Source organism: Rousettus aegyptiacus, unplaced genomic scaffold, assembly GCF_014176215.1.
Source record: "Rousettus aegyptiacus isolate mRouAeg1 unplaced genomic scaffold, mRouAeg1.p scaffold_m13_p_16, whole genome shotgun sequence".
NCBI classification, from domain to species: Eukaryota; Metazoa; Chordata; class Mammalia; order Chiroptera; family Pteropodidae; genus Rousettus; species Rousettus aegyptiacus.
In genome coordinates, this window is record NW_023416291.1 from 41,857,692 (window position 1) to 41,884,564 (window position 26,873).

General features: G+C 53.4%; 1 protein-coding gene across 4 annotated transcripts; it reads left to right on the forward strand.

Annotated features, from left to right (window-relative positions):
• Positions 1–1,414: 1,414 nt before the first annotated feature.
• Positions 1,415–25,354, forward strand: KLHL26 (kelch like family member 26). Of its 4 annotated transcripts, none has more exons than XM_016132469.2 (3): positions 1,415–1,605; positions 20,128–20,310; positions 22,483–25,354. In XM_016132469.2, the coding sequence occupies exons 1-3, from the start codon at positions 1,532–1,534 to the stop codon at positions 24,062–24,064; spliced, it is 1,839 nt and encodes a 612-aa protein (XP_015987955.2). In that variant the 5' UTR covers positions 1,415–1,531; the 3' UTR covers positions 24,065–25,354. The 4 variants fall into 4 exon arrangements, with proteins under 4 accessions (XP_015987955.2, XP_015987954.2, XP_015987956.2 ...); XM_016132470.2 differs by lacking the exon at positions 1,415–1,605 and adding an exon at positions 20,439–20,505 and having other exon boundaries at positions 20,239–20,310; XM_016132468.2 differs by lacking the exon at positions 1,415–1,605 and having other exon boundaries at positions 19,737–20,310.
• The last annotated feature ends 1,519 nt before the right edge of the window (positions 25,355–26,873 follow it).

Genomic DNA, 26,873 nt, shown 5'->3' on the forward strand with positions numbered 1-26,873 from the left:
GTGCAGAGCTTGCTGGAATGCATGCTGCTCATGTACACGCACATTTAACATTTATTGAGCACTTACTGTGTGCTGAAGTCAACAAGATCCTTCAGTACCTGGTATCTGCCAGCTTGCACAATGTCGACTCTTGAGCATTTTACATAGTGATTTCAGCATCTACTATGTACCCAACCCTCTGCTGGGCATGGATCAACTGGGTCTGGTTCTATCTGTAGAAGCCCACCAGGAAGCCCCTTGCTTCCTCCTCTAGGGTCTCCAGCCTATGTCTACCCCGTTCTCCCAGCACAGATTGCAGTGAGGGCTCTGAGGCTTATTAGAACCCCTGGGCTTTGCTTGAGGCTGCAAAAGGAGGATTTTCTAATTCAGAGGGCAAGAGAATAAATAGGCTCAAGACTGAAGAGAGGATCCCAGCACCTTGAACCCTGTTGGGGCGGAGGTCCTAGGCTTTCCACTGGCTGGGGTAGAGTTGCCCTCAAAAGCTCTGGGAGCTTTACAGAGGCCTCGTTGGCACTGGATTCCAGGGGTCCAGAGAGGGGAGAGAATGAAAGAAGGGAGCAGAGGAACGAAAGGAAAGAAAGAAGACAAGGACACAGATGTGGAGCCTTGAGCCCTGGCTGAAGATTAGGGTGTCTGGGGTGATGGAGCTTTGGAATCCAAGGGGATTGGGCCTAGTGGAATGGACTTTGGGATGTAAGCGTGGATTTGAAGGGTCTGCAGGTGAAGATTCGGAAGAGTGGAATTTGGGGTTTGGGTAGAGGATGGGGAGATAATCTTTTGGTGGGGGCTTAGGGCTGTGAGAACCAGAATTGTGAGTGAAGCAGGAGGTTTGGGGATTTGAGGGCAGATGACTGAGGTCTGAGGGTAGAGGTTCTGGCTGGGTAGGTCAGGGGAGGGCTGGGATCCACCAACAGTGGAAATTTGAGGGCTGGAAACAGAGTGAATTCCCACGTCTGAGGTTTTGGGGAGGGGGTGACTCTAGGAGTGGAGGGGTGTTTCTCAGAGTTCTGAAACCTATTTCCACAAGTTCCTCCTCCCATCTAGGCTTCGCCCCTTCCTAATTCCGGATCAGACCCTGCCGCAGACTTGTAGCTCTTCACCATCAGGCCTGCCCCGACTCCAAGCCCCGTTCCTCGTACCCGTGCGCCCACACTACTCTCCGGTCGCACCCTTTGCTTTGAGCTTCACCACTGGCCACGCCTTTATCCCCCCCACACCCATCTTGTTTGCCCCGCCCCATCCCAGACCAGGCCCCGCCCTTCTGTAGACCTACCCTGCCAATCTCCCGCCATTCCTCTGACTGGCCCCTCTCCTCGACAGACCACGCCCCTAAAGAGCCCCGCCCACACGAATACCCCGCCCCTCAACAAGGCTCCGCCCCCTCTTCAGACCTGGCTGGGCTCCTCGCCCAGATCCAGCCTCTCTGTAGATCACGCTCCGCTCCTGCCCCCCATATCTCGGTCTCCTGGACGGTCGCGCGGCTCCCGTCACTGGAACGCGCGGCGGCAGCGGCGGCGGCGGCGGAGGGAAGATGGCGGAGTCCGGCGGCGGCGGCGGTGGCGGTGGCGGCTTTGGCGCGGGCCCGGGCCCCGAGCGCCCGAGCAGGTGAGACCCGGCCCACACAGTGGGCCCGCACCTGCCGCGGGGCTGGGCTGACCCTTGGGGAGCCCTGGGGAGGTCTTGAAGGGATGGAGAGTGGCCTGCTCTGGCCCCAGGGATTTTCCTGGGGACTGTAGGCTTTAGGGGCTGCTGAGGGGGCAGCCGAAGGTGGGTTGGGGGCCCCAGGATCTCGAGGGGTCTACATAAGGCCTTAGGGGCCTGAGAGGGCTTTGGGGCTCTTGGAGGTCTGAAGGGAAACCCGGGAGCTCCTGACTGGGAACTGGGAATGGCAAGGGGTCTGAGAGGCAGAGAGGGCCTGAGTAGGGGCCATGGGCAGTTTCGAGGTTGTTGAGGCTGTTTTGGGGACTCTGAGGTGGAGACTGAACGGGGAGCTTGCAGGGGCTGAGGCCCAAAGCTGCTTGGACGGTGCTAAGGGACGATAAAGGGGTCTAAATATGGTCCTAAGGGCATGTTGAGGGGACCTGGGATGGGTGAGGACTGTGGAAGGCAGTGGGTAGGGGGTTTAAGTTAACCTAAGGGCCTAAAAGAGGTCTAAGGGGCCTGGGAGAACCTGAGAGGGGAGGCCGAGGGACCCTGGGGTCCCAGTGAGTCCTGCTGGGCAGGGAGGGGTCAGGGGAGCCCCAGAGGTAATGAGGGGCTGGGATGGGTCTTGGGCAGTCTGAGGATGGTGAAAGAGCCTTGAAAGTCTAAAGAAAGCAGGAGGAGGGTCCATCCATGGGTCTCTTTCCCATGCCCATGGAGTTCAAATCCTTCCTCCCCCAGGCTAAAGGACTTGAAGCAAGGTCTTACCCTCAGACCAGGAGGGCAAAATTCACCCCCTTTGGTCAGAGGGAGGCTCTTTTTCTCTTTGGCCAAATCCTGAGATTGGTTGCTTGAACCCCAGAATTGGTGTAAAACAGATGTTTACATGCATTCTGGGTTCTCAAGGGGAAGAACACTGGCCTGAGGGCGCACAGCCTCCCTCCCTCTTTCTATTGCATAGTGCCAGCATGGCCCAGACCCTCCCATCCCAGCCCCCTAAGACAGCCTGCCACCGCTGGCTGACCAAGGAGGAAATTTTGGCTCTTTCCTGCTGATGAGCATATGGGAGTAAATCATTTCAGTCAATGATACGAATGATGAAGTTAGTCAGTACTCATGTTGTGGAGTCATTCCTCACTTGGGGACCTGGGCTGGTGCTGGCTGGAAAGGCTTGATGGCCTGGGTGCATGGGGCCTTAGAGGCCTCCAGTGGGAAGCAAGATAGATTCAGAGGCTTTGGGAAGACATTCAGGGGTTAGAATGGGTAGGGCTTGGTGACCTGGCATGAGGTGGCATGTAAGGAACAGATGAGGGACAGTGAACCCTAGGTGCCTGCTTTGGGCCCTAGGGTAGGATAACCTGGGGCAAAGATGAGATATAATTAATTACATACCATACAGTTCACTCATTTAGCTGACCAATTTGTTGAGTTTTGATGAATTTATAGAGTATGAGTATGCACTCATTAATACAGTCCAGTTTTTTTAGAACACTTACATCACGCCAAAGAGTTCCCTCAAGCCTGTTGCAGTGAACCCCAGTTCTACCCCTGGGTTGTTTTCATTTTGACAATTATAAATAAAGTTGCTGTGAAGATTGGGTATGCAATTTGTGTGGACATATACTTTCATCCTCTTGGGTAAATACCTAGGAGTAGAATGATTGGGTCCTATAGTAGGTGTAGGTTTAACTTTTTAATAAACTGTCAAGCTGTTTTCCAGAATGACTACTGTTTTGCATTCCTTCTAGCAATATATGAGAGTTCCAGCTGTTCCCTATCCACACTAACACTTGATGTGGCCAATCTTTAATTTTAGTGATTCTAAGTGTATGCTGGTATCTTATTTTGGTTTAATTTGCATCTCCTTAATAACTAGTGATGTTGGACATTTTTTCATGGTCTTATATGGCTATTCATTGGCTATTCGTATTTTTGGTAAAGTGTCATTTCAAGTCATTACCCATTTTTAGTTGGGTTGTCTTTTTCTTAGTGACTTTCAAGATTTTTATGTATTCTGGATACAAGTCTTTTATTAGATATATAATTTATAAATATTTTCTCCCAATCTGTGGCTTATCTTTTCATTTTCTTAATGATATCTTTCACAGGGCAAGTGTTTATCATTTTGATGAGGTGCAGTTTATCAATGTTCTATATTATGGATCATGCTTTTAGTGTCATATCTAAGAAATCTTTTCTAAATGGAGGCGCTTTCTTAAAAGACATCTCCCCCATCTCTGAAATGCCCATTTGCCCCTTTCCCTCCATCTCAGTGAGAAATCACTGCTGTCTGAAGTAGCGGATGGTGTATGTGTGTGTGTGTTTGTGTGTCTTAGCCCTGTGGTGCTAGTGTGGGAAGGAGGGCAAGAAGCCCTAATATGGTGAGATGGAGCGTACAGAAAGAGAATCAGGTTTTGAAGGAGATTGTGGCATACAATAGTCTCTCAGAAAGATCTTCTGAGACTTACAGGATTTTGTAACATTGTCCATTTATTTGTTCCTTCATTTCTTCCAAATGGGCTAACCAGGCCTGGTACAAGACCTGCCCACGCCTCGTTCATCTTTATCTGTCCACACTCCAAGGTCGTGGCCTCTCAGAACCATCTGCCTCATCAGTGGAATTCAACTAGCCTTGGGAACACTTTTTCTGGTCACTTTGTTGTGTGTGAGGTTTTTTTTTCTCCCCATAAAATTTATATAACATAAAACTCACCCATTTAAAGCATACAGTTCAGTGGCATTTAGCACATTCACAATGTTGTGCATCCATCACCTCTATCTAGTTCCAGAACATTTCCATCACCCCAAGAGGAAATCCTGTCCCCATTAGCAGTCACTCCCCATTCCTCCTCTACCCTAGCCTCTGACAACTACTCTTCTGGTTTTTGCCTCTGTAAATTTACCTGTTTTATAAATAGGATCATACAATACATGATTTTTTTGTGTTTGGCTTCTTTCATTCTGTGTAAATGTTTTCAAGGTTCATCTACATTGTAGTGTGTGTCAGTATATTGTTTAAACTTTCATAACAAGCCCTCTCTGGCTGTGCCCTAGATTGCGTCCACTAAACCTCGAGGCTCTGGAAGAGTTCAGCCTCCCAACCCCTGTGCGAAAGCCTAGGGGATGACTGCCTTGCCTTCTGAGAAGGTTCTTGTTGCTTTGGCCTCATCCTCTTTTCACCTGGGAGGGAGAGGCAGGAATTTGACCCTTCGGAGATGGGGACTTCATTTCTTCTCTTGGGAATTCTGGGAGATTTGGTGGCTTCAGGGACCTCATCACACCCACACATGTCTGTGGTCCCTCTTTCCGTGAGCAGGGTGGCCCCCCATACTTGTGTGTCTTGGGTACATCTTCATGCTTCCATGTGTTGATTTCTTATCTGACAAGTGGGATCCTGGACCCACCAGACAGGGGAGATGGAAGGATGTGGGCATGCCAAGAGGGCGCCCAGCATGTCACATATGCATGTAAGTGTTAGCGCACAGGCAGTGAGGTCACCCCATGGTCCTGATGCTGTCAGTGTTCTGTTTACTGCACCCATGTGTGCTGTTAGGGGATCATAGGGTGTTGGCAGGTCAGTGTGGCAAGTGTCTTCATCAATACAGTAATAGAATACCATAGACTGGGTGGCTTATAAACAACAGAAATTTATTTCTTGAAGTTTGGAGGCTGGAAGTTCAAGATCAAGGTGTCTGGTGAGGCTGCTTCCTGTTTCATAGATGGTGTATTCTCACTGTCTTTTCACATGGTGGAGGGGTCTAGGGAGTGCTCTGGGGTCCTTTTGTGAGGGCACTAATCCATTCACAAGGGCGTCACCCTCATGACTTAATCACCTCCCAAAGGTTCCACTGCTCTATACCATCACATTAGGGGTTAGCTTTCAACATATGAGTTTTTGGGAGACACAAACATTCCGTCTGTGGCAATCTGCCTGAGCAGTTGGGAGGAAAGTGGCACCATTAGTTAGTGGCCGTGAGAGAGACAGTGGTGGGCCAGTGGGAGAATAGAACATGTCAAGTCTGAGCTGCTTCTGCAACATGAGAGCCGATGCCACTATGTCAGCCTGGTACCCAGGAACAGAGTGTGAACACGAGCTGCGTGGCTCTGCGTGCAGTATTGGGATGGGGGCTATAGAGCCTGGGGTGAACTGTAGGGAGCTCTTGGTTGGAGGTGCTGGGGGGCCAGGCCACGCAGCTTAGCCCTCCATGGGGAATTCCTCACTTCTGCGCTGACAGGGTCCCTCAAGCTCATGATATGAAATTGCTGTGAATACTATACTCTTTGCCCTGAATTAAGCAGTATGACTGTCTCACAGCTGGACCTCTTCCGTTCAGTAGCTGTGACTCCCCAGGGATGCCCTCTTGTCGTTAGCCATAGTTACTGGGGTAGAAAGGTTTTATTTGCCTCTGCTATCATTGAGCCATCTCCACGGTGTGTCATCCACTTTCCTTTATAGTGGTTATTTTGATTGCTGATCCTCAGGGGAGAGCTCAGTGAGGACAAGATGGAGGAATCCCCCGTGCCCAGACACTGCATCTCCCCAGATACTTTAAAAGGGTCTTTCTTTGCATTCCTGCCCTTTGGTTTTTGGCATGTTTCAGACTTGGAGTTGAAGGCCCTGGGGGAGGACGGGAGTGGAAGGAGGCAGAGAGGGAAGGGCCCAGACAGAAACAATTCATGGACATATGGATCAGACTCATTTGATACCTTACTCTTCCCCTGGTGGTTTTCACATGCCTCTTGTGTGTCTGCTGCTGTGCTTGGTGCTGTGCTTGGTGTAGGGGTGGGGGGTGCAGGATAGCCTGGCTCTGCCCTTGGGGCACCTGTGTGCCAGCAGGGAGTTAGCAAAACAGTGGCATAAATGATCCATAGTTGCCATAAATGATCCTGAGGCCAAGTTGGAGATTCCTGCCTTCTCTGGAAGATTCTGAGAGCCTCCTCAGAAATGAGGTCAAGCTGAGTCTGAAGGTTAATGTCATCTGAAGGTTAGTGTCGTCAGCTCAAAGGAAAGGGGTTTGAGGGACGTGGACTGTCGTCTGGGTACAGGTAAATGGCATGTGCAGGTTCTGAAGGTGGAGGAGCTAGGCTTTTCAGGGGTCAGGAGGCAGAGAGGAGCTGGAATAGGTAGGAGTGACGAGGCAGGAGATGGGGCATCTGTGTCAGATTTGTGTTTTGGAACGATCTGTCTGGCAAGAGAGGAGGGGACTGCGACTAAGGTGGGGGCTGTGGAGAGGGTGAGGTAGGCACAGTTTTGGAGAAGATTTGAGGTTGAACTTGTGCAATGTGCTGACCAACAGCAGCGGCTGGGCAAGGCATCAGGGAACAGGTAGGGAAGCATCAGGCCTGAGAGGCTGCGCCGCCTGCCAGCATCCCGTGGAGACCTGGGAGGGGCAGAGGTATACATCTTGCCCGGAAGGCTCGTTGGCCACTTCTGTTCCTGAAAGTCCTCATGCCTCTTCTTGCTTGAGGACCTCAGGTCTTTTAGCCAGGAGGTCTTGGTCCCAGGAATATCCTTTCTCCCAGAAAGAGGCCTTGGGCTAGTTGTAGCCACTCCAGGAGGTCTCCCCAGTTTGATTCCATCCACCCATTGACTCTGAGTTTCTTCTTGAGAGCATGCACCACACGCATGCTTATTTTCTCTCTCCTCTCATCTGTCGGCACACACATTGTTCCACCTTGGAGCCACATTCCAGTCCGGTCCCTTCTTCCTCCTCCTCCTCCCATCTCTATGCCAATGTCCCCCCACTCCAGCTGGTGGGACCCTCCCAAGGCAGACATCAGTCTGTGTTGCTCCTCTGCCCAACACCTGCCAGGGGCTTCCTTGCTCTGGGAACAAAATCCCTATCTTTCCACGTGACCCCGTCAGCCCACCTGCCAGGCCCCCTAGCTTCTACCACCCTTCCCTTCTCATGGGCCAGCACCTCTCCCCAGCCTTTCACCTGGCTCCCCTTGGAGTATCCTGTCCTAGCACTTTGCACAGCCCCCATGCTGCCTCCTCGGGGCCTGGCCACTCTGCTCACCATGACCCTTTGCCTGCCCTCTGCCCTGTGTTAATGGAACATTGTGCTTAGGATCCGTGCCCCCAAGAATGTGTGCTTCCTGAGGGCAGGGCTTCAGTATGGAGTCCCTAATTCTATCTAGCAAATACCCCACACATGGTCTGCCATGGGTTTGCCAGGGGAGCTGATATGACCAAAAGGTTTCTGGAACAGTCTTCCATGGCCTAGTAGAGTGAGGGTTGCCCTCTTCCTCCTCTCTTTATTTCATGGCAGGGTCTGAGTAGAGAAACATTCTCAGGTGTGTTGTCATTGAATCAGCCTCATTCTAGAGACGCCAGTGAACACTGCCCTTTGGCGGGTGTTATTTGTATCGTCAAGAGACAGGATCTTAACGCTGTGTGTTCAAGACGGAAACGGCCTGCCATTCTCCCTGTCCAGCTGCCTACAGTGGGAAGTTGGGCTCCCCCTCTAGGTCCCTACTGGCAGACCCTGCTCCTCCTGTGGTAGCTGCTTTGCAGCTGTGCAGATGAGCTCTTAACACTTGTTAACCCCAAATCTCCAGTCCCTTCCTCTTTGCCTGCCCTGTCCTGGGTCTCTGCAAACAGGGCTGTTCAGGATGCACAGGATGTGCCTCCCTAGCATTCCTCCTCTGCAGAGCGGGTTTTGGGGTACATCCAGGGTGATTTCAGACCCCTCGCCAACCAGCCCAGGGCTGATCTCTTCCTGTGTACCACCTCACCACACATGAAAATATTGTGATTCAGGAGGAAGTAGCCGGCACCTTCGGGGAATCTCTGAGCTTTCCTGTGAGCAAAGCAGCTTCTGGAATTGAACACGCTTGGCCTGGAGGAAATCTTGAGGGGTGGACCTTGGGGCTTTTAAAGGCCTCGAGGGCAGTCACCTGAAGATTGAGGCCCAAGATGTTTCATGACACCATGACTGAAATTCCACGGGGGTCAAAGATGGATCGAGTGGGAGTGGGCTGGGCTGGATATCTGGAGAGCTGTCCTCTCCGCAGGGTATTAGGAGGTAAAGCAGTATGACTAAGGAAATAGGAACAGAGACCTGACCACCTGGGATCTTCTGTTAACTCGAGCTGAGAGTGAGGCATTTTCTAGAGGCAGGTGGGGTTCATGGTGTAGCAAGGTGCTCATGAGTTGATAGGAATGTAAGGGAACCCCACTGAGGACCTTGGGACAGCTTCCATGTGGAAAACTTCCACGACTAGTTAAAGTCATAACCGTGTGCTTAGGTCTAGGAGGTGGGAGGGCAGGCGTGGGGTCGCAGGAGGGCGTCTCTTGCTCTTTCTCTTTTTCCTCTCCCTGCCACTCCAGGGGATAATCAGGTCCTCCCTGACCCCAAGGCAGGGCTGTTGGGAGCATACAAATGTTTTTGCTACACCTGAGTCACTTGCAGAAGTCAGGGGTGGTGGTTTCCTTGCCAAGGTTGATGGCATGGGCTGCCTTGCGGCTCCAGCCTTAGGCACACTTTCAGCATTTTAGCATTTAGAGTTGCTGAACTTTAGTAGTTGGGAGTGTGGATAGCGTGCTGACCTTTCCTGGGGCACCTGCTGTCTCCTTGCAGGCAGGCTGGGCTCAGGCTGAGTATGGCCGCCACCTACTCACTCGGAGATTGGAGATCACCCAGTATGGCTTCCTCTTTCCTTGACCTTTGCCAGGGGTAGGAAGCCTGTGTGCAATGCAGGGGAGAGGTGGCAGCTGGAGAAATGTTAACTCCACAGTACTTTTTCCAGAGGTTCATCTGGAATGTAGTGGACGGGAGGCCAGAATCTGAGGCTTCTGACATTGAAGACCTCTTTTAGTTATAAGAGCCAGAAACTCAATTCCCTTAAAGTTAAAAAATGAAAGTTCATTGTTCACATTAAATTTAAACAAAGTTCCGGGAGAATTCCAGTTTTAGGTTCATTGAGATTTAGGGTTCAGACAATTCTCCTAGAATCTATGACTCCCATTTCTTAGGTCTGCCTTCCCCCTTGGGTAAGCAAGGTGACCCCACCTCACTCCCTACCATGTCAGAATCCCCAGGGGGAAGCCAAAGCTCCATTTTGGTGAGTCTAGCTAAAGTCTCAGGAAAGGCTTTCATTGGATCAGATGGACCACACCCATGTCTGGAACCAATCGGCGTGGCTGGGAGACTGGGAGGCTCAGGTTGCCCAGGCTGGGTCATGAGTCTCCGCTTTTAGCCCATGATGGGGTCTCCTGATTCCCACCGCTGGGGCCAATAATAAAGAATAGGAGGTTCCCTGAGGAAAACGGGGCCCTTATCGAAAAGAGGAGGCATGTTGGCACTCTCTAAAATGAAGATATTCATGACAGGTCCCTTCTGACGTCTGTATTTGTACTGGTATTGCAAGGGGCTGGCTGAACTGCCCTCTTCGTTGTGTCTGCTTGTGTCTGGCCTGGCACCGCTGGGCATGAGCATGTGCCATTTGGCAGAATAGTCCCTTTCAGAGCCTCAACACCTGCCTTGCCAGGGGAGGCAGCTGGGCTGAACCCTGAGACACTGGAATTTGACAGTACTAAAATGTCACTTGTTTTTTGAACGGTACTCTGGGCCATGTAGTTATGCAGATACTTGCCTGATCTCTAGAGTGAAGGGGTTTTCCTCTTTCACATGGCTCTGTTTCCAAGCCTAGTGCAGTAGGGATCAACCTTAAGTCAGTGGGTGGGAATAGAACAGGTGAAGCCTGCGCCAGAGACCTGCTTACTAGTCTATCCCTGCTGCCTCTGGCATGGGGGCCCCGGCTGGGCTTTGAGGAGCAACGGAGGCTGTGGGGAGACCTAGCTGAGTGCAAGGGAGGCCATGGAGGGATCTACTTCGAGAAGGCTTTCAGGTGAAGGTATAGAGGAACATGGAAGAGCTGGGGGACTTGGGAGTGTGGCATAGGGAGGAGGAGGGGGCAGGAAAAGTTGGCCCTTCAACATGGGGAACAGCGTGAGTAAAGTGCAGAGGCCAGATGTCCCAGAGAGAATCCTGCTGAGGGCTTCCTGGTTGAGCCCAGTCAAAGAATAATATACCCAGTCTGAGGACTTAGACCAGAAGGGTACATGGAGAAGGTGAACAGAGTAGGTATATGCTGCAGAAATCTGTAGCAAGCAGAGATGTGTCAGGCTCTAGCCAGTGCTGCCACCTAGCAGCCATCCACCTGCCACCTCACCCACCCATCCACCCACCAAATTCAGCCATCTGTCCACCTACCTATCCATCCATCCATCGTCCATACATCATTCATTCATTCATCTGTTCATCCATCCATCTGTCCACCCATCCACTCACCCAGCCATCCAATCAACAAAGTGTGACTGAGCTCTGAGCATATTCCGGGAATGGTTCCAGGCACTGGAACACAGCAGGAGACAGAACCCACCCTGCCCTGCCCTGGCGAGGCTTCTATTTCAGCCTCCAGGATACAGGTTGGGAACAGATTAATGGTGTGCCAGATGGAGGGATGAGCTGGGAAGACAAATAGAGCCAGGCTAGAGGTCAGAGAGGCCTGGGCAGAGTTCTCCAGCTGTGACCTGGCAGAGTGGAGCAACCTCTCTCCTACTGGCTAGAGGATTAGTGGGCTAATTCGCACCCTTGCGCTGGCTGGCACTGAGGAACCACATCTTGCCCTTCTTGGTGTCCAGCATCATGTCCACCTCCTAGCTTGGTGCCTCTGGCCAGTGGTCTCAGTTATCATGGGGCTGTACCCATCTGGGCCTACAGAGGGACCAACATTGGCCAGGCCTCTTGTGTGCTGTGTGGCCTTGGACCTCTATGCTCAGTGCCTTGTCTGTAAGATGGTGTCCCTCTTTCCAGGTTGCCCACTGAAAGGTGAGTGGGGGGCTAGGTATGCACTGCCAACCCATAGTCCTGCAAGGATTGGGTGCTCATTCACCAGGACAGGGAGGGATGGGGGTACCGAGGAGGTCGAGAGCTTGCCAGTGGCAAGGGATGCAGGGTCGGGGTGTCCTTTTCCTTCTTCCTAGCCTTGAGAAGTAGCTGGAATTGGGCAGGTCTAGGAATGGGGGTCACTGCCCACAGGATCCTCCTGTCCATCAGTAGTGTCCAGACCCCCATGTGTCCTGGGGTCCCAGGGGTATTAGTTAGCTAGGATGAGGGCACAGCGCCCAGACAGGAGGTCACAGCCTGTGTTGAGGGGCACCAGGCTCACAGTGGCCCATGAGGGAGTAAGGCTGTGGAGAGTAATGGGTTGGGGAGGGGCTTTGGCAGAGGAGTGTTGGGGTCTGACATCCTGCCCTTTTACTGGCAGGTGGGTAAATGATGTCTGCGGAGTACGCCTCTGTGACCCATTGGATATTGGGGGTAGCGCGGGGATCTGTGCCATTCTAGTCACAGTCACAGAAGGGCAGGATGACCGAGTTGGTACAGCTTGTCTTGAGTGGAGCTGGCACTGAGGTGAGCTGACCCATGCCAGGCTCTGTGCATGAGGGATCTTAGGCATGCCCCAGGACAAGGTCTTACTGTGAGACTGGTGACACATGGGGCCAGGCAGGATGGGAGTGGCTTCTTTCACCACGAGGATCCTCAGGAGCATTCATGAAGTTTCTTTGGGGGCAAATATAGGTTCCAGAACCTGCCTACCTGCCCTACTGCCATTCCCAGCATCAGCCTCCCTGGCTGTCGTGTCGGGGCTCTCAGGAGGTGCCAGCCTCAGGTACTAGCAGGTTGTGTTGTACTTCTTGCCGGGTGCTCCCCAGCACCCCCTCTCTTCTGTCACCCTGTCCCTGTGAGCACAGATAGGCAGAAGCAAAGGCTGTACATATGGGCGATAGTTTCAAATGGTGATACCACGAAGACAATCTAGGGTGGTGTTAGCGTCATGGCCTGGGGCTCCTTCGCAGGGTTCAGAGAGGGGGTCTCTTCAGGTGATGTGCTCCCAGGGCAGGCTCACAGTGGGCCTGGCCATGTCCACAGTCCGTGGCTCTTAGATGAGGCAGGGCGAGTGGGAGAGAGTGAGTGAGGCTCTGCTTCCACCCGGCGGCCTGGCATACTTGCCCTCCCACAACACACAGATCTGCCCGTAAGGTGCATAGACCGGCACGGCACTGGGCAGCCTATTTTAAATTGTCATAGAAGATATCAGAGAATAACCAGCATGATGACCAGGAGGGAGAAATAAACAACTGGTGGCGCTGTGGAGAGGGCCCAGGCTCGGGGGACGTGGGATTTGGGGCCCTGGCTGGTTTTTCTTCTTCTTTTGCTTTTCAGGTCTTTGTCTCCCTCTCTCTGGGTCTTTGTTCCTCTTTCTCTGGGTCTCTGTCTCCATCTCTAGGTCTCTGTGCCTTCCACCGGGTCTTTGTTCACCTTCTCTTTTGGGTCTCTGTTCCCTCTGGGTCTCTGTTAGTAGATTGGTGTCCTGGACTGCTGGGACACTCCTCTCCTGGGCTCCATGCTTGTTTACCCAGAAGCCCCGAGCTTTCCTCCGCTCCTCCGGAAGCCCAAGGATCAAGCCCTGTGAGAGAGCTCCTTATCTGTAGGAATGTCCCCACAATGGGCCTGCTGCTTTATGGAGGTGAATGGGGAGCCACCCTCACAGAGCAGTCCCAGGAGAGAGGTACCGATGTGAGCTTGGAGACCACAGGCCAGTGCATGGTGCCAAATTACGGAGACTCTGTCCTTGGGCTGCAAGCACAGGATCCAGAACTGAAATATTGTGGTAACCATGGCAACAGTGGCTGGGTGTCTGCCTCTGTGGGGCAAGTGGAACATTCACTCTAGTTCTTCTCTTACCCATAGAGCTACGTGCCTAGGAGCTAGCCATGGCCATTGCAGAGCCAGCAGGCTACAGTTTAGTGAGCAGCCTTGGGGGTTGTGTTGGCCCTTGGTCTCCTGGCTTGAAGAGAACGCTCCTTGCACTGACCTCCTGGGCTGATGGGATTTGTGGGGTTGCTTGTGAAGAAGAACCATTCTAGGCAGGTCCTTATTTGATGGGCCTGTCTCGTGAAGGGTCAGAGGGGGTGGGAGGAGGAAGGCACAGAAGTTTCCAGTGTGGCTGGACAGGAGGTAGGGGAGGGAAGTATGTGAAATCGGAAGGAGAGGTGTACCAGTGGGCTGCCAGAGCTTCATCTGAGCTCTAGAGCCTGAGTCCCCCTCTCTGGGTCTCTGTCCCCTCCGCGCCCCCCCTCCTCCCCACCCCATGGATCTCTGTCCTCCTCTCTGGATTTCTGTCCCCCTTTCTGGGTCTCTGTCCCCTGAAGTGCAGCATCTTCACTGCTGACACCCCAGGACTCTGGGTGGAGTGGCCTAGCTCCCTGGTATAGTGTCAGCCCGTCAGCTGGGGTGTGAGCCAACCAGCTGTGCTGTGCTGCTGTGCTCCTTGGAGCCACATGGACAATAAAACCAAAATTGGCTTTGAAAGTGGAAGTGCTTTTTGTTTTGAGGGGAAATGAGGGAATTTGCATGTCAGAACAGTATGTTAAAGGGGCAATACCGTCAGACTCTGTTCTGGCCTGAGCTTTGGGCTCCATGTGGGGGTGGGAAAGGATTTTACAAAACCCCAAAGAAATGTTTCCATGAAATTCTTTCTGTTCTTGCCTTTTCCTTTTTTTTTTTTTTTTTTTTTTTTTTTTTCTGACATTCCAATGAAAAGAATTGTTCCGGGGCTTTGGAGCTCTCCTGTAGGGTTGGGAAATTGACCTTGGAGACTAGGGTGAAGGCAGGAAGAAGGGAGCTCCTAACCCCACCATGGGACTGTGTCACCCCTGTGGCTCTGTACTTCCTGTGGCCTCCCACCATTAGGCTATCCTACCTTGGGCTAGATCCCCCCAAAGTAGAACCTGAGGCAAGGCCTCCAGCCCATGGTATATTCAGGGGGTGACCCTATGAAGGACTGAGCCAAGGAGAAGCCTGTGTAGGGGCACTAGCAGAAAGCTGGTGACAACGTGGGGGGCTTGGTGGCTGGAGTCCCCTGAGAGATTGCAGGGATCCCGACATAGGTAGTCTGGGGGCATTTACCCTGCCCAGTCCCATGAGCTATCAGCCTCTGTGTAGGGAAAACCCCAAGGCAGGCCAGGGCTGTGGCCCCATGTCCAGCACAGGTCTGGGCCCAGCCATGGGTACCTGATGACAGTGCTGGGGCATGTAGCATAGGGGTAGGATAGTCCTGAACCCAGACCAGGCCTGTGGGGGCACGTGGCCCCCAGAGCCCAGATTCAGGCGTAGGATGCAGCCAGAGAGGCAGTGAGCAGCCTCTAGAGACACCCTGACCAGCTGCTGACGCACTGGCTCCGATGACTCAGTGCGGGTGACCGGGCCCCGGGTGGCTGTCTGGAGACTCGGACTGGCCCAGGGCTGCTGCTGCCGCCTTCCTGGGGGCCTGTGGCCCCGCCGCACTGGCCGCCCCCTGTCTGGCTGGCCTGAGTAATGGGTCCTTGACTTAGTCATCAGTCCCAGGCCTCAGCCCTCCCTCCTCCTCCTGCCTACCTCTGCCTAGCCATGCCTGCCTCTGTCCAGGCTGGGACTCTGGCCCTGCTGGCTTCCTCCTTCCCTCCCTGAGCTCCCAGAAGCTGTGAGGTGTGTGAGGGGTAGTGCAGGAGCTTCGGGGATAGTCGTCCCATCTGTGAGATGGCAGGAAAGAAACAACCCGTGGGGCACTGGGAGCCTTGTTTGGCAAGAAGAAATATATGCAGAAAGGGGCGGCTTCCCACCTACTCAGTTTAACTTGGCTGATACCCTGAAGGCAGCAGCCCAGTAGGCTTTGTTAGGGTTCCGGCCAGGGCGCCTAACTTCCACATGGGAACATTTTAACCACCTCTATGCTCAGCTGCAGGGCAATCCCTGTGGAAGGCACCATAATTCTTTGTATTCCCTTGAAGGACGTTTAGCTCATTTCCCATCTTTAGTCCCCAGAAACGGTATTTGGGGAATATCCTCATGCATCTCTATTGGACATGTGAGTACAGCTCATAAATCCCAGAAGTAGACTTGCTGGGTCGAGACTGTGAGCTTTAGAATTTTGCTAGATCTGCTGAACTGCCTTTCTGGGGGTTGTCGTACTTCATACTCCCACTGGGAATGGATGTGAGCATTTGCTGCCCGATGACTCTGCCCATCTGAGGGGTGAAGCCCATCCCTTGGTGAGCAAGCTTTTCATATTTGGAAGAGGCTTGCTCTCAGGTCTCTCCAGCTAGCTGTTCTTCCTTTTCTCTGAGGCGTCCACCTACATTATTTGTGCATTTTTTTGTGAGGTTGCTGGCTGTGTATTGATTTCTTGATACTCTTTATATATGGAGGATCACAGTAAATATATATTCAGGGACTGAGCGGCTTCACAATAAGGTTGCCCATGGTGTGATATCTTCCTTTTCATGAAAATGTGTACATGTGTGCCAGTCCCTTGGGTTTAGGGGAAGCACAAGAAGTTTACCTGTCCCGCCCCAAAATCTCCAAGGAACTTATAAATTAAAATGAGGCCAACTGAAAGCAAAATGACAAAATGCACAGAATCTGTGAGATAAGGTGTCCACAGAGAGGCCAGCCTGCCTCACTGGGCACCTACCATTTGTCAACGCTCTGTAGGTGGTTCTAGGCTTCAAGTGCCCAAGTGCCTGCCCCCCTTCAATAGCCCATGAGTGGCTTGTAGGGAAAGTGGGAGGTTGTAGCCCCCCACTGGGCCTCACCACCTCCCCAGCCCAAAAGGAAGCTGGTGGAAGTAGGTAGTCTGTGGTCCATCACTTCCCAGGAGGTGATGGGGAATAAGGAGCCTCATTACAGCCCTGTGACATCTGTGCTCCTGCCTGCTCCATCTGACAGCTGAGAAAATGAAGACCCAGAGACCAGGGAATTTGCCTGAGTCACATAGCTGATTACGGCAGGACGAGGGTTGGAATCTTCCCTCTGGTCCTCACACCAGATGCCAGAGCCTGGGAAGGTGAGGGCCGCGGTGCAGCTGGGGCAGGCTTTTCACTGAGCTGCATCTCCCAGCCTTTGGGTTCTGGCCCGACCCCCAGACATGCTGGTGTTTAGACCTGCTGAGTCCAAGTTTGCTCCTGAGGGGTCACCAGCTGTCCTGACCCCCAGGCCACTGTGCTACACAGAGAAGATGGTGTGCTGGCCCAGGCAGGAGGGGCTGTGGAGGTTGAGGGAGGTGGCTCCACATGCCTTCAGTGCAGGCAGGGCCCCTGGCAGGACTGCCCAGAAGGCCCTTTGTGGAAGCTCATAAAGGATGTGGCTTTGGCTGAGGTGGCAAAGAGGCCCATCAGAGGGTATCCGCGAGAAGACAGTGAGACTCCATCCCTGAAGGGATACTAGCAGGGTCTGTACAATAAACCCGCAAACCCCAACCTTTTTGGCACCAGAGACCGGTGCTCCTGAGAATCTAATGCCTGATGATGTGAGGTGGAGCTGGCCACTCACTTCCTGCTGTGTAGCCTGGTTCCTAATAGGCCTCAAACTAGTACTGATCCCTGACCCGGGGGTTGGGGACCTCTGTAGTAGAGGACAGCCCTGGCCAGAACTGGTGGAATGCACTTTGAGGCCCTTTGACTCCTGAGGGTCCGTAAACCAATGACATTCTGCTCATGTCATGATCTTCAGAACTTGGGTCTGTCATAGGGTGTTGGGAAACGGACAGAGCAGTGACTCAGGTCATAGTAGTGGCCCATCAAATAGGGTGGGCTGGCTGGCTGTGGCGGCGGCTCCAGCTGCTCTGTGCTGGAGAGAGGAGGGGATGTGTGAGGTGGGCATCCCCTCCACCTGGTGGGGAGAGGGCACCAGGCCAAGCTAGAGACTTGGGGTCCTCCTGAGCCCTTTTCCTTCCCTCACTCCACGGCCTTCAGGAGGGCTGTGCACTAGCATTGCCAGCCAGACAACCATGGCGCTGGGCTCTAAATCATGTGCTTTCCTGCCTCAGGGGCAAGAAGCCTTTACACCAAATGCAGACCATGTCCCTTCTCCCATGTCTTGTGTCCCCCCCACCATGTCCTCACACCCTGGGGACCCCGAAAGCCTCATAGCCCCTCTGCCCTTGGTTGGCTCTCCACCTTTCCCAAGGCTCTCTGGAGGGATGCTAAGGTGGGTGGCCTGTGTGGGTCAGGGACCTCAGATTGGCAGCAGCTGTGTGAATCCAGCACTGACTGCATGACCTGTGCTTGGCATTAGCCCTTTCACCCGGTATTTTGGGAGCTGGTGGGCAGTGGGGCCAAAAGGCCTTCTTTCTCCTGCTTTCTTGGGAAGGCTAGTACCCACATTCCTGGCCCTCACTTGTAGGCAGGCATGGGTCCCAGGAATAGGAAAACAAGTTCAGAGAGCCCGAAACTGGGAAGGGAACAGACCGCTGGGATGGTGGGGCTGGTATGGGCTGGAGAGTCCTGGCGGGGTTCTGTACCCACTGGGGCCTGACCCTGATGGCATCGTCTACTCCTGTTGTGTCTAGAGGATGAACTGATGTATTGGGGCCTCCAAATCATTCATTCCCTGATACATCCTACCTAAGTTTTCTGAGATGAAATAGCAAAGGGAATATGAGGCGATAGATGGCCTCATACACTGTGAGGTGCTGGGGTCATGCTGGGTTTTATGTAGAGCCTGAGAAAGTCACATGTCCTTTCATTATGTTTTTATTTTTTTGTCTTGAGAAATTCACGTAACGTCGAAACCACCATTTTTAAGTGAATAATTCAGTGGTACTTAGTACATTCACAGTGTTGCTCAGCCATTGCCTCTATCTAGTTCCAGAACACTTTCATCACCCCAAAGGAAACTCTGTCCCCATTAGCATTCACTCCCCATACCCTCTCCCTAGTCCCTGACAATCACTAATCTGCTTTTTGTTTCTGGATTTGCCCATTCTGGGCATTTCATATGAATGGGATCATACACCATGTGGCCTTTTGTGACTGGCTTCTTTCACTCAGCATCATGTTTTTCACGTTTATCCACATTGTAGCGTGAATCAGCTTCAGTCCTTCTTATGACTGAGTAATATTCCATTGTGTGCCCACACCACATTTTGTTTACCCACTCATCCACTGGTGAGCATTTAGGTGTTTCTACCACTCTTTGTTTTTAAAACTTTATCTTTTATTCTAAAGTGATCTTTACGTCCTGAATCCTCATCTGGAGGTGCAGGAATCTCTGCTTCCCTTGTCCTCATCCTCCCACAAGCTACCCCCACAGGTAAACCCTTCTCCTTATGGCAGACCTTCTGGTTTTGTGGCTTCCCCACAATTTGCTCTGTTTTCCCCCACATTAGCCAGGGGTGACAGGAAGATCTCACACAGCCTGTGCTTTCCAGGCTCAGGTTCAGATCCTCCTGCATCCTCTTACAGCTCTGGGGTCATGGACAAGCTGTTCAGCCTGTCCCTTTCCCTGGAAGGTGGGACTGATGGGCCTTTCCTGTTGCCTGGGTGGCTACTGAATGCAGCCCAGAGCCAGACTCTTCTGAAAATGGCCAGGGTGACTTTGCAGTGCTGGGCACCAAGAGACATGTTGGGCAGGCATTGGAGTAGCTGAGCCTTGAAGGCCAGCCCCTCCTTGAGGTGGCATTTCCTCACCCCCAGTGAGAGGCTGGTCTGAGGTACCTCTGTCCCCAGGCCCCAGAGCTCCCAGCAAGCTGCAGACCGAGTTCTTCCTCCACACTCATGCAGGGGCTCTGCCAGCACCTTAATCCTACTCTATCCTCTGTAGAGGAAAGAAGATGGGTTTACCCATGAGGCTCTCTAGGGCATGGGGGACAGTGATGTGACATGGAGAGCGCTGTACCTCAAAATGAGCACTCAGGAGGCACATTTAGAATAAAAAATAATAAAGTTTTAAAAAAGAGAGGATTGGAAGCAACCCAAATGTCTTGTCCATAGATAGATGAAGGGATAAAGAAATTGTGCATTCACACAGTGGAATATTACTCAACCATAAAAAAGGAGTAAAGCACTGACACAGGCTATAATGTATCCACAATTGAAAACATGATGCTGAGTAAGAGAAGCCCAGACACAAAGGCCAAAAAAGGCCACATGTTGTATGATTCCATTTATATGAAATATCCAGAACATGGAAATCCATAGAGAAAAAGGATTGATTAGTGGTTGCCAGGGGCTGGGGGAGGGGATATGGGGAGTGACTTCTAATGGGAACAGAGTTTCCTTTTGAAGTAATTGAAATGTTCTGGAACTAGAAAGAGATGGTGGTTGTACAACAAATCCACTGAATTGTGCATGTTAAATAGTGAATTTTATATTATATGAATCTCACCTAATTAAAAAGCAGAAAAAGGGACATATAGCCAGCCTCCTCAGGTCCTATGTGAAACCCCATCCATTTCAACAAAAGACATCCACTGCCAAAGCCAGTTGGCAGACATGGTTGGGACCCAGGTTTTGTTTCTACTTCTCTGGGACTGGTTCTGGCAATTTCACCTGTGCCTAGGGCAGCTTCAGAGCCTGGGTGAGCTGTCCAGGATCCCCAGGGCAAGACCAGCTTGCCCCGAGGCCTCTCAGCCTCACTCCACCCTGCTCTCCCACAGCATGGCTGACAAGAATGGAGCTCTCAAGTGTACCTTCTCTGCACCTGGCCATAGCACCAGCCTCCTGCAGGGCCTAGCCGCCCTCCGCTCTCAGGGCCAGCTCCTGGATGTCATCCTCACCGTCAACAGAGACACCTTCCATGCACATAAGGTAGTCCTTGCTGCCTGCAGTGACTACTTCAGGTGAGTGCAGGCCCTGGGGACAGGCTGGAGAGCTCCTGCCCTTTTGAGAGGAGCAAGCTTAGTACCAGGGAGGGATGGTTCTGAAGGAAGGTGGCTGGTAAAGGCCCAACGTCTACCACTTTTTTCAGGTTTGCAACTTATTCAGACTTTTTGGAGATGTTGCACAGACGAGCAGACCGTGCCTGGGGAATAGAGGTAGCCTGTGGGGACCCAATTAGCAGCTTCCACCCTGGGGGAGGGGGCGGTGGCAGGGCTCGGTCAGGTTCTCACTCTGTCTTCATTTTATATCTATGTGTGCCAAGTGCTGTGGTGGCCTCAGGATCCAGCAGGGAGAAGACCGGCACAAGTACCTGCCCTTGTAACACCTGTACTCAGGCCAAGGGACAGGAGGGATGTCCAGATGGTGGCCCCCATGTGTGCCAGGCTCTGTCCCAGTCCCCACATGACAGGCAAGGCTTTGCTGGGTTTACGGGTCAGTCTGCCATGAAGGCCTTTTCTTAACAGTGCTTTCCCTATGCTAGGCTGGGCGGGAGATTGAGGGAGCCTTGGAGCAGGGCCTGGGGCCATTCTCCTCACCAGCTGGGGGCTGTCATGGGGTTGGGGACAGTCATTTTTATTCCCTCGGTGACCAGCTGGTATGCTTCTTTCAGCCAGGCTGTGACCCTAACAGAGAGAGCTGGGGTGCCATCCTGGAGGGGAGGGTTCTCCTGCCTTGATTTGCCTCTGCCACTACCTCACAGAGTAGCAGTCCAGGTGCACACCACCTGGGTCACATGTGTCCTGAGGCTGGGTTGCCCTGCCCAGTGCGCCCCCTGGCTGCCTGCCCCTTGGGCTCAATGAGGCCCTTCCAGGGAGCTGGAGAAACCAAGCCATCTGGGGCGCCGCTTCTATTTTTATTCTGGATTTGGGGACGGGCGGGCCGACCCAGCCAGAAATGCCCTTTAAAGGCTCTTTTGCGCTGGCACTGCAGCCGGTGAGGCCTTAAAAGGCAAAGCTCCCTCCGTTCGCCGTGACTGCCTCTGCCTTCGACATGCGGATGGGACTCACAGGGACAAGAAGGGGCAGGGCCTGGAAGGGGCAGAACGCTGCTTCTGGAAGGGCCATGGCACTGCCTTGTGAAGTGCTGGCAATTGTTAGTTGGTGGCCCCGAAGTAGTGCCAAGTTCAACTTTCCCCACTCTGGGCCCAAGCCCGGCCCATACTGGGGTGTGACTGGGTGACAGGCATCTGTTGGGTGAATGGCCAAAGAAAGTTCCCTCCTCTTGGTCAGCCATCACAACATGCTCTGATGGCAGTCACAGTTATGGTGAAATACCAGCTTACTCCATGAGAGGAGCCTCTCATACCATCTTCTAGAATCCACAAACTCCCAAGTGGGCCCTGTGATTCTTGTCCCTCTTCCTGTGGCCCCCCTCCCCCTTGAAGGCTATGGGGAGCTCTGACCCAGGTTCTGTGTCCCAGAGCAAGACAGCACAGCTGACAGAGCTGGAGTCACTCACTGAGGGTCTCATGGTGGACTGGGACTCCTATAGGCCATTCTCAGGGGCTTCCCTAACCACCTAAACCTCTCTCTAAATGCATCAGTGACAATGGGGTCCCCCAGTGGGTGCTTCAACCTGGAACTATCACTCCCTCCTCACTGTGACAGCAGCTGAGACTCAGGCAGGGGAAGGTGGAGCTACCTGCCCAGGTGAGTGTGCTGGAGAGGGACCGGACTCTGTGAACCACGGTGTGTATTCCTCTGGGGTCCCCACCTTGTGTCCTGATCTTGCTGCAGGATTGGTTTTCATGGCTGAGCACCGAGGTAGGGCTGGAGACCTGTCCCCAAGGCCAAAGCTAAGGTTTAGTCTCCTCCCGCACAGCTGTGGCCACCTGCCTGGCTGTGAGTGGCCCTAGCCCCCAACCTCCGAACCAGCTGGACCCAGTAATGCAAAGGTCTGGGTGAGGCTGGGCAGGGCCCTACTTGAGGGCAGTGTGTAGAGTTGCTGTTGGAAGATGCGTGGCTTGGGATGAATTAAAAATCTTTTCTTTTTTGGGTACCTTTTATGCACACCTGGCCCACCTTCCTCTGGCTGGCTAAGCTCAGCTCGTGGTGTCCTGGGGCCAGGTTGTCCCTATGGTCCTAATGCCGCTGGGACACACAGAGCCCACATGCTGTGTTTTGGACCCTCAGGGCCATGTTCACTGGAGGCATGAGAGAGGCGAGCCAGGATGTCATCGAGCTGAAGGGCGTGTCGGCCCGAGGCCTGCGGCACATCATTGACTTTGCCTATAGTGCTGAGGTGACGCTGGACTTAGACTGTGTGCAGGATGTGCTGGGTGCAGCTGTGTTTCTGCAGATGCTGCCAGTGGTAGAGCTGTGCGAGGAATTCCTCAAGGCTGCCATGAGTGTGGAGACCTGCCTGCACATCGGCCACATGGCCACCACCTTCAGCCTGGCTTCACTCAAGGAGTCAGTAGACGCCTTCACCTTCCAGCACTTCCTGCAGATTGCAGCAGAGGAGGACTTCCTGCAGCTGCCACTGGAGCGCCTTGTCTTCTTCCTGCAGAGCAACCGGCTACAGAGCTGTGCTGAGATTGACCTGTTCCGAGCCGCTGTCCGCTGGCTGCAGCATGATCCCGCCCGGCGGCCGCGTGCCAGCCACGTGCTCTGCCACATTCGATTCCCACTCATGCGTTCATCAGACCTGGTGGACAGTGTGCAGACACTGGACCTCATGGTAGAGGATGTGTTGTGCCGCCAGTACCTGCTAGAGGCCTTCAACTACCAGGTGCTGCCCTTCCGGCAGCACGAGATGCAGTCCCCACGCACAGTTGTGCGCTCTGATGTGCCCTCACTGGTGGCCTTTGGTGGCACACCCTACACTGACAGTGACCGTGCTGTCAGCAGCAAGGTGTACCAGCTGCCTGAGCCAGGTGCCCGCCATTTCCGCGAGCTCACAGAGATGGAGGTGGGCTGCAGCCACACATGTGTGGCCGTGCTAGACAACTTTGTGTATGTTGCTGGGGGCCAGCACCTGCAGTACCGCAGCGGTGAGGGTGCGGTCGATGCCTGCTACCGCTATGACCCACACCTGAACCGCTGGCTGCGCCTGCAGGCCATGCAGGAGAGCCGCATCCAGTTCCAGCTGAATGTGCTCTGTGGCATGGTCTATGCCACGGGCGGCCGCAACCGGGCTGGCAGCCTGGCCTCGGTTGAGAGGTACTGCCCACGGCGCAACGAGTGGGGCTATGCCTGCTCGCTGAAGCGCCGCACCTGGGGCCATGCAGGTGCCTCAGCTGGGGGCCGCCTCTACATTTCAGGAGGCTATGGTATCTCGGTGGAGGACAAGAAGGCACTGCACTGCTATGACCCTGCGGCAGACCAGTGGGAGTTCAAGGCTCCCATGAGTGAGCCCCGCGTTCTGCATGCCATGGTGGGTGCTGGTGGGCGGATCTATGCCCTGGGCGGCCGCATGGACCATGTGGACCGCTGCTTCGACGTGCTGGCCGTGGAGTACTACGTGCCTGAGACAGATCAGTGGACCAGTGTGAGCCCCATGCGGGCTGGTCAGTCAGAGGCTGGCTGCTGCCTGCTGGACAGGAAGATCTATGTTGTTGGGGGCTACAACTGGCGCCTCAACAATGTGACGGGCATTGTGCAGGTGTACAACACTGAGACGGATGAGTGGGAGCGCGACCTACACTTCCCTGAGTCCTTTGCAGGCATTGCCTGTGCCCCTGTCCTGTTGCCCCGGGTGGGGACCAGGAGGTAGCTCCCAGGCCCCCCAGCTGCCCTGGCCGCATACTGTTCCTGTGAGGGGCTTGGTGAGCATATGTCCTACAGAGAACCATGGACCCCACTTCCCTGGGCTGGCCACACAGGCCCGCTGTGTTGATAAGCCTCCTCCCCGGGCGTCTTCCTTCATGAAGCAGATCTTGGCTCCATGCCTGCCCAGGGAGCCTGCCAACAAGAAGGCTGACATGTTGTGGCAGAAAACTTGAGCCTGAGGTGGTTTCCTTGCCTGTACCAGGTTCTCGCTCATGGTTGAGAATCAAGGTCTCTTTGGGGTGTCATTTGCCCTTTCCCAACCCTCAACCCAGCAGTCTTGGAAGTTCCGATTCAAGCTCGTTTTTGTCATCCCAAATCCATAGTATGCTACTCGCCCCCTCCTGAGTTTCTTGCATGTATGTGTTTTAAAATAAATGCACCCTTAACCTCTGTCACATTCAGACCCCCAGACAGGAAAGGCTTGGAAGCACCTGGCTCAGGGTGACGACCAGTGAATGGTTCTGTCCCCTCAATAAGCCCGAGTTGCTGGGTCGGAGGAGGGCCATGGACGAGGGTCCACCACTCGCCCCTGTTCCTGTTCTCCATCCAGGCACCTCAGGGCGTTCGCTTACCTAGTTTCAAGAGGAAACACTGCAGCCAGCTTCAGTGACAGTCCTTATGGATATCAGGCCTTCTGCTAGGCACTGGGCCATGCATGGGGCCCTAAGGAGAACTGGGCTGAGATGTCCCACGAATGAAAGGGGACACTGTTTTAGAATCCCAGTGCGTTTTCATTCCATAGGTCTGTGCAGGGATTTTATTTCCCATCCTTTCTCTAGCCCTCTGCTCCTCCCTTGTCCTCCCATGTTCAGGGTTACATGCCACTACGGGCCACTGGTATGGGAAGTCAGGTGGGTGGGAGCCCCTCTCTTCAAGGGCTTTGTGGCATCTCTGGCCACACACATTTGTTTCGGTATCTAAAACTCTAAACTTTTTTGATTTTGGTTTCATTTTTCTTTACTTTTTTTTTTTTTTTTTTTTTTTAAAGAAGCCAGCACTACTGCTGTCTTATATATAAATGGGATTTGTACCCTTGGGGCAACTTAAAGTGTCTCTTCTGCTGCTAACAGATGATTGATGTTGTGTCTCTATGACCCACTTGCCATGTAAAGAATTAACCTCATACTTTAGCAGACGTTGTCTCCTAATATTTTCCTTGTATTTAATAAAAATGTTATGATGAAAAGATGAAGCAGGCCCAGCACCGAGCTTGTGGGACCTGCTGGGTCACAGATACCTCATGTCCTCTGTGCACTGTGGGCCCCTCTCCCCCCTCACCTTTTTCCATCCTTGCAGGGGAGCTGGACGTGGGGCTGGTCTTTAGCTCAGTGGCATGGGGGCAGTAGGAAGTGCTGCTGGGACTTTCACTGAGCTCTGGGAAAACAGAGGGCAAACCCAGCCTGGCCAGGTGGCCTTTGGTGAGACTCTCCAGGCTCTTCTATGTGCCTGGTGGCCCAGACCACTTGCCACCAGCCAACCCTCAGCCCGAGCTGGTTGTCTCCATCTGCTTCGTCCTGGGGTGTTGAGATCAGGTGACTAGGGAGCCTCTCTTTCCAGATGCTGCAATGAGGGAGATGCAGAATAGGTCTAAAGGAAGCATGAAGTCATCGTGCTTCCATAGGGGCCCAAGAGCTCCGAGAGTTGCCCCCAGGCCCAGTTTTCATGGCAGCCTCACTGTGAACCAGGCTGCACATTGTCAGAAAGTACCTCCTGTTCATGGACAGCCTTCTGAGAGGGAAGACTTCCAGGTCACCCTCAAAACATAGCACAGGCTTGGCACTTCCGTGCAGCAGCCATGGGGCCCCTAAGGTGAGGCCAGGTTGGGGGAGGGGGTGCTGAAATAGGAACTTAGTTGAGAATCAGGAAGGAACAAGGGGCATTGAAAGGAAAGCAGCAGCCCTTGGGGACTTATGAGAACATTCCAGTCCCTTCTCACCTCCATAACCTGAGCTCCCCCAAGAGAACCCTTCCCCACTGGAGGCACGGCCCCTTCAGGGGGGCAGTGAGAAGCCTTTGCCAGCTGCAAGTCCCACCAGATCAGCTCACACCTCAGAACATCTTGTCCCCAATGAGCTGGCAGGGGTGCTGGCGCGGGGTGGAGGGGGCGCTGCCGTATCTAACCAGTCGATTGTGCGTAACCGTTTGGGCTGGTTCATGGAATGTTTTCGGGGGCTCCCCTGCCCCTCCTCCACACATTCCCCCCCCCGGAAGAAAGGAAAATTATTTTTCGTATTGTAAACTTTAAACACGAAAAAGCTGTTTTTAATTTAGCAGAAACTGGCTTGAATCTTCACTTTGTGAACATTTGTGTCCTTCAGAGAAAGGCGGAACATGCGTGCGCACACAGACAGGCTTACACACAAATACACACATGCCCATGCTCGGGCATACCTGCATACATGTGCTTGCTCATATACAGTTGAACACATGCTTGTGCACACGCCCCTGGATCAACCTGTCCCTTTCTGTGTGGCATACCGAAGGGGTTTACAGCCCATCACCTTGTACCTCCCTTCATCTTTCACTGAGGGCAGCTCAGGCCTCGAATGGCCATCCACTGAATAGGGACTGAGCTTGGGGAAAGCCCGTCTCCTTCCAGATGGCCTGCTTCCCCACCGAGGCCCTGGATGCGGCTGCAGGAACCTCCCTCTGCACCTGGGCCTAGGCTGTGGGAAAACGCCGTCTCCTGGGACGCTGGGATGCAGGCCCGTGAGAGGGAGGCCAAGTGTGACTTCTGGGGCCTCGCAGCAATC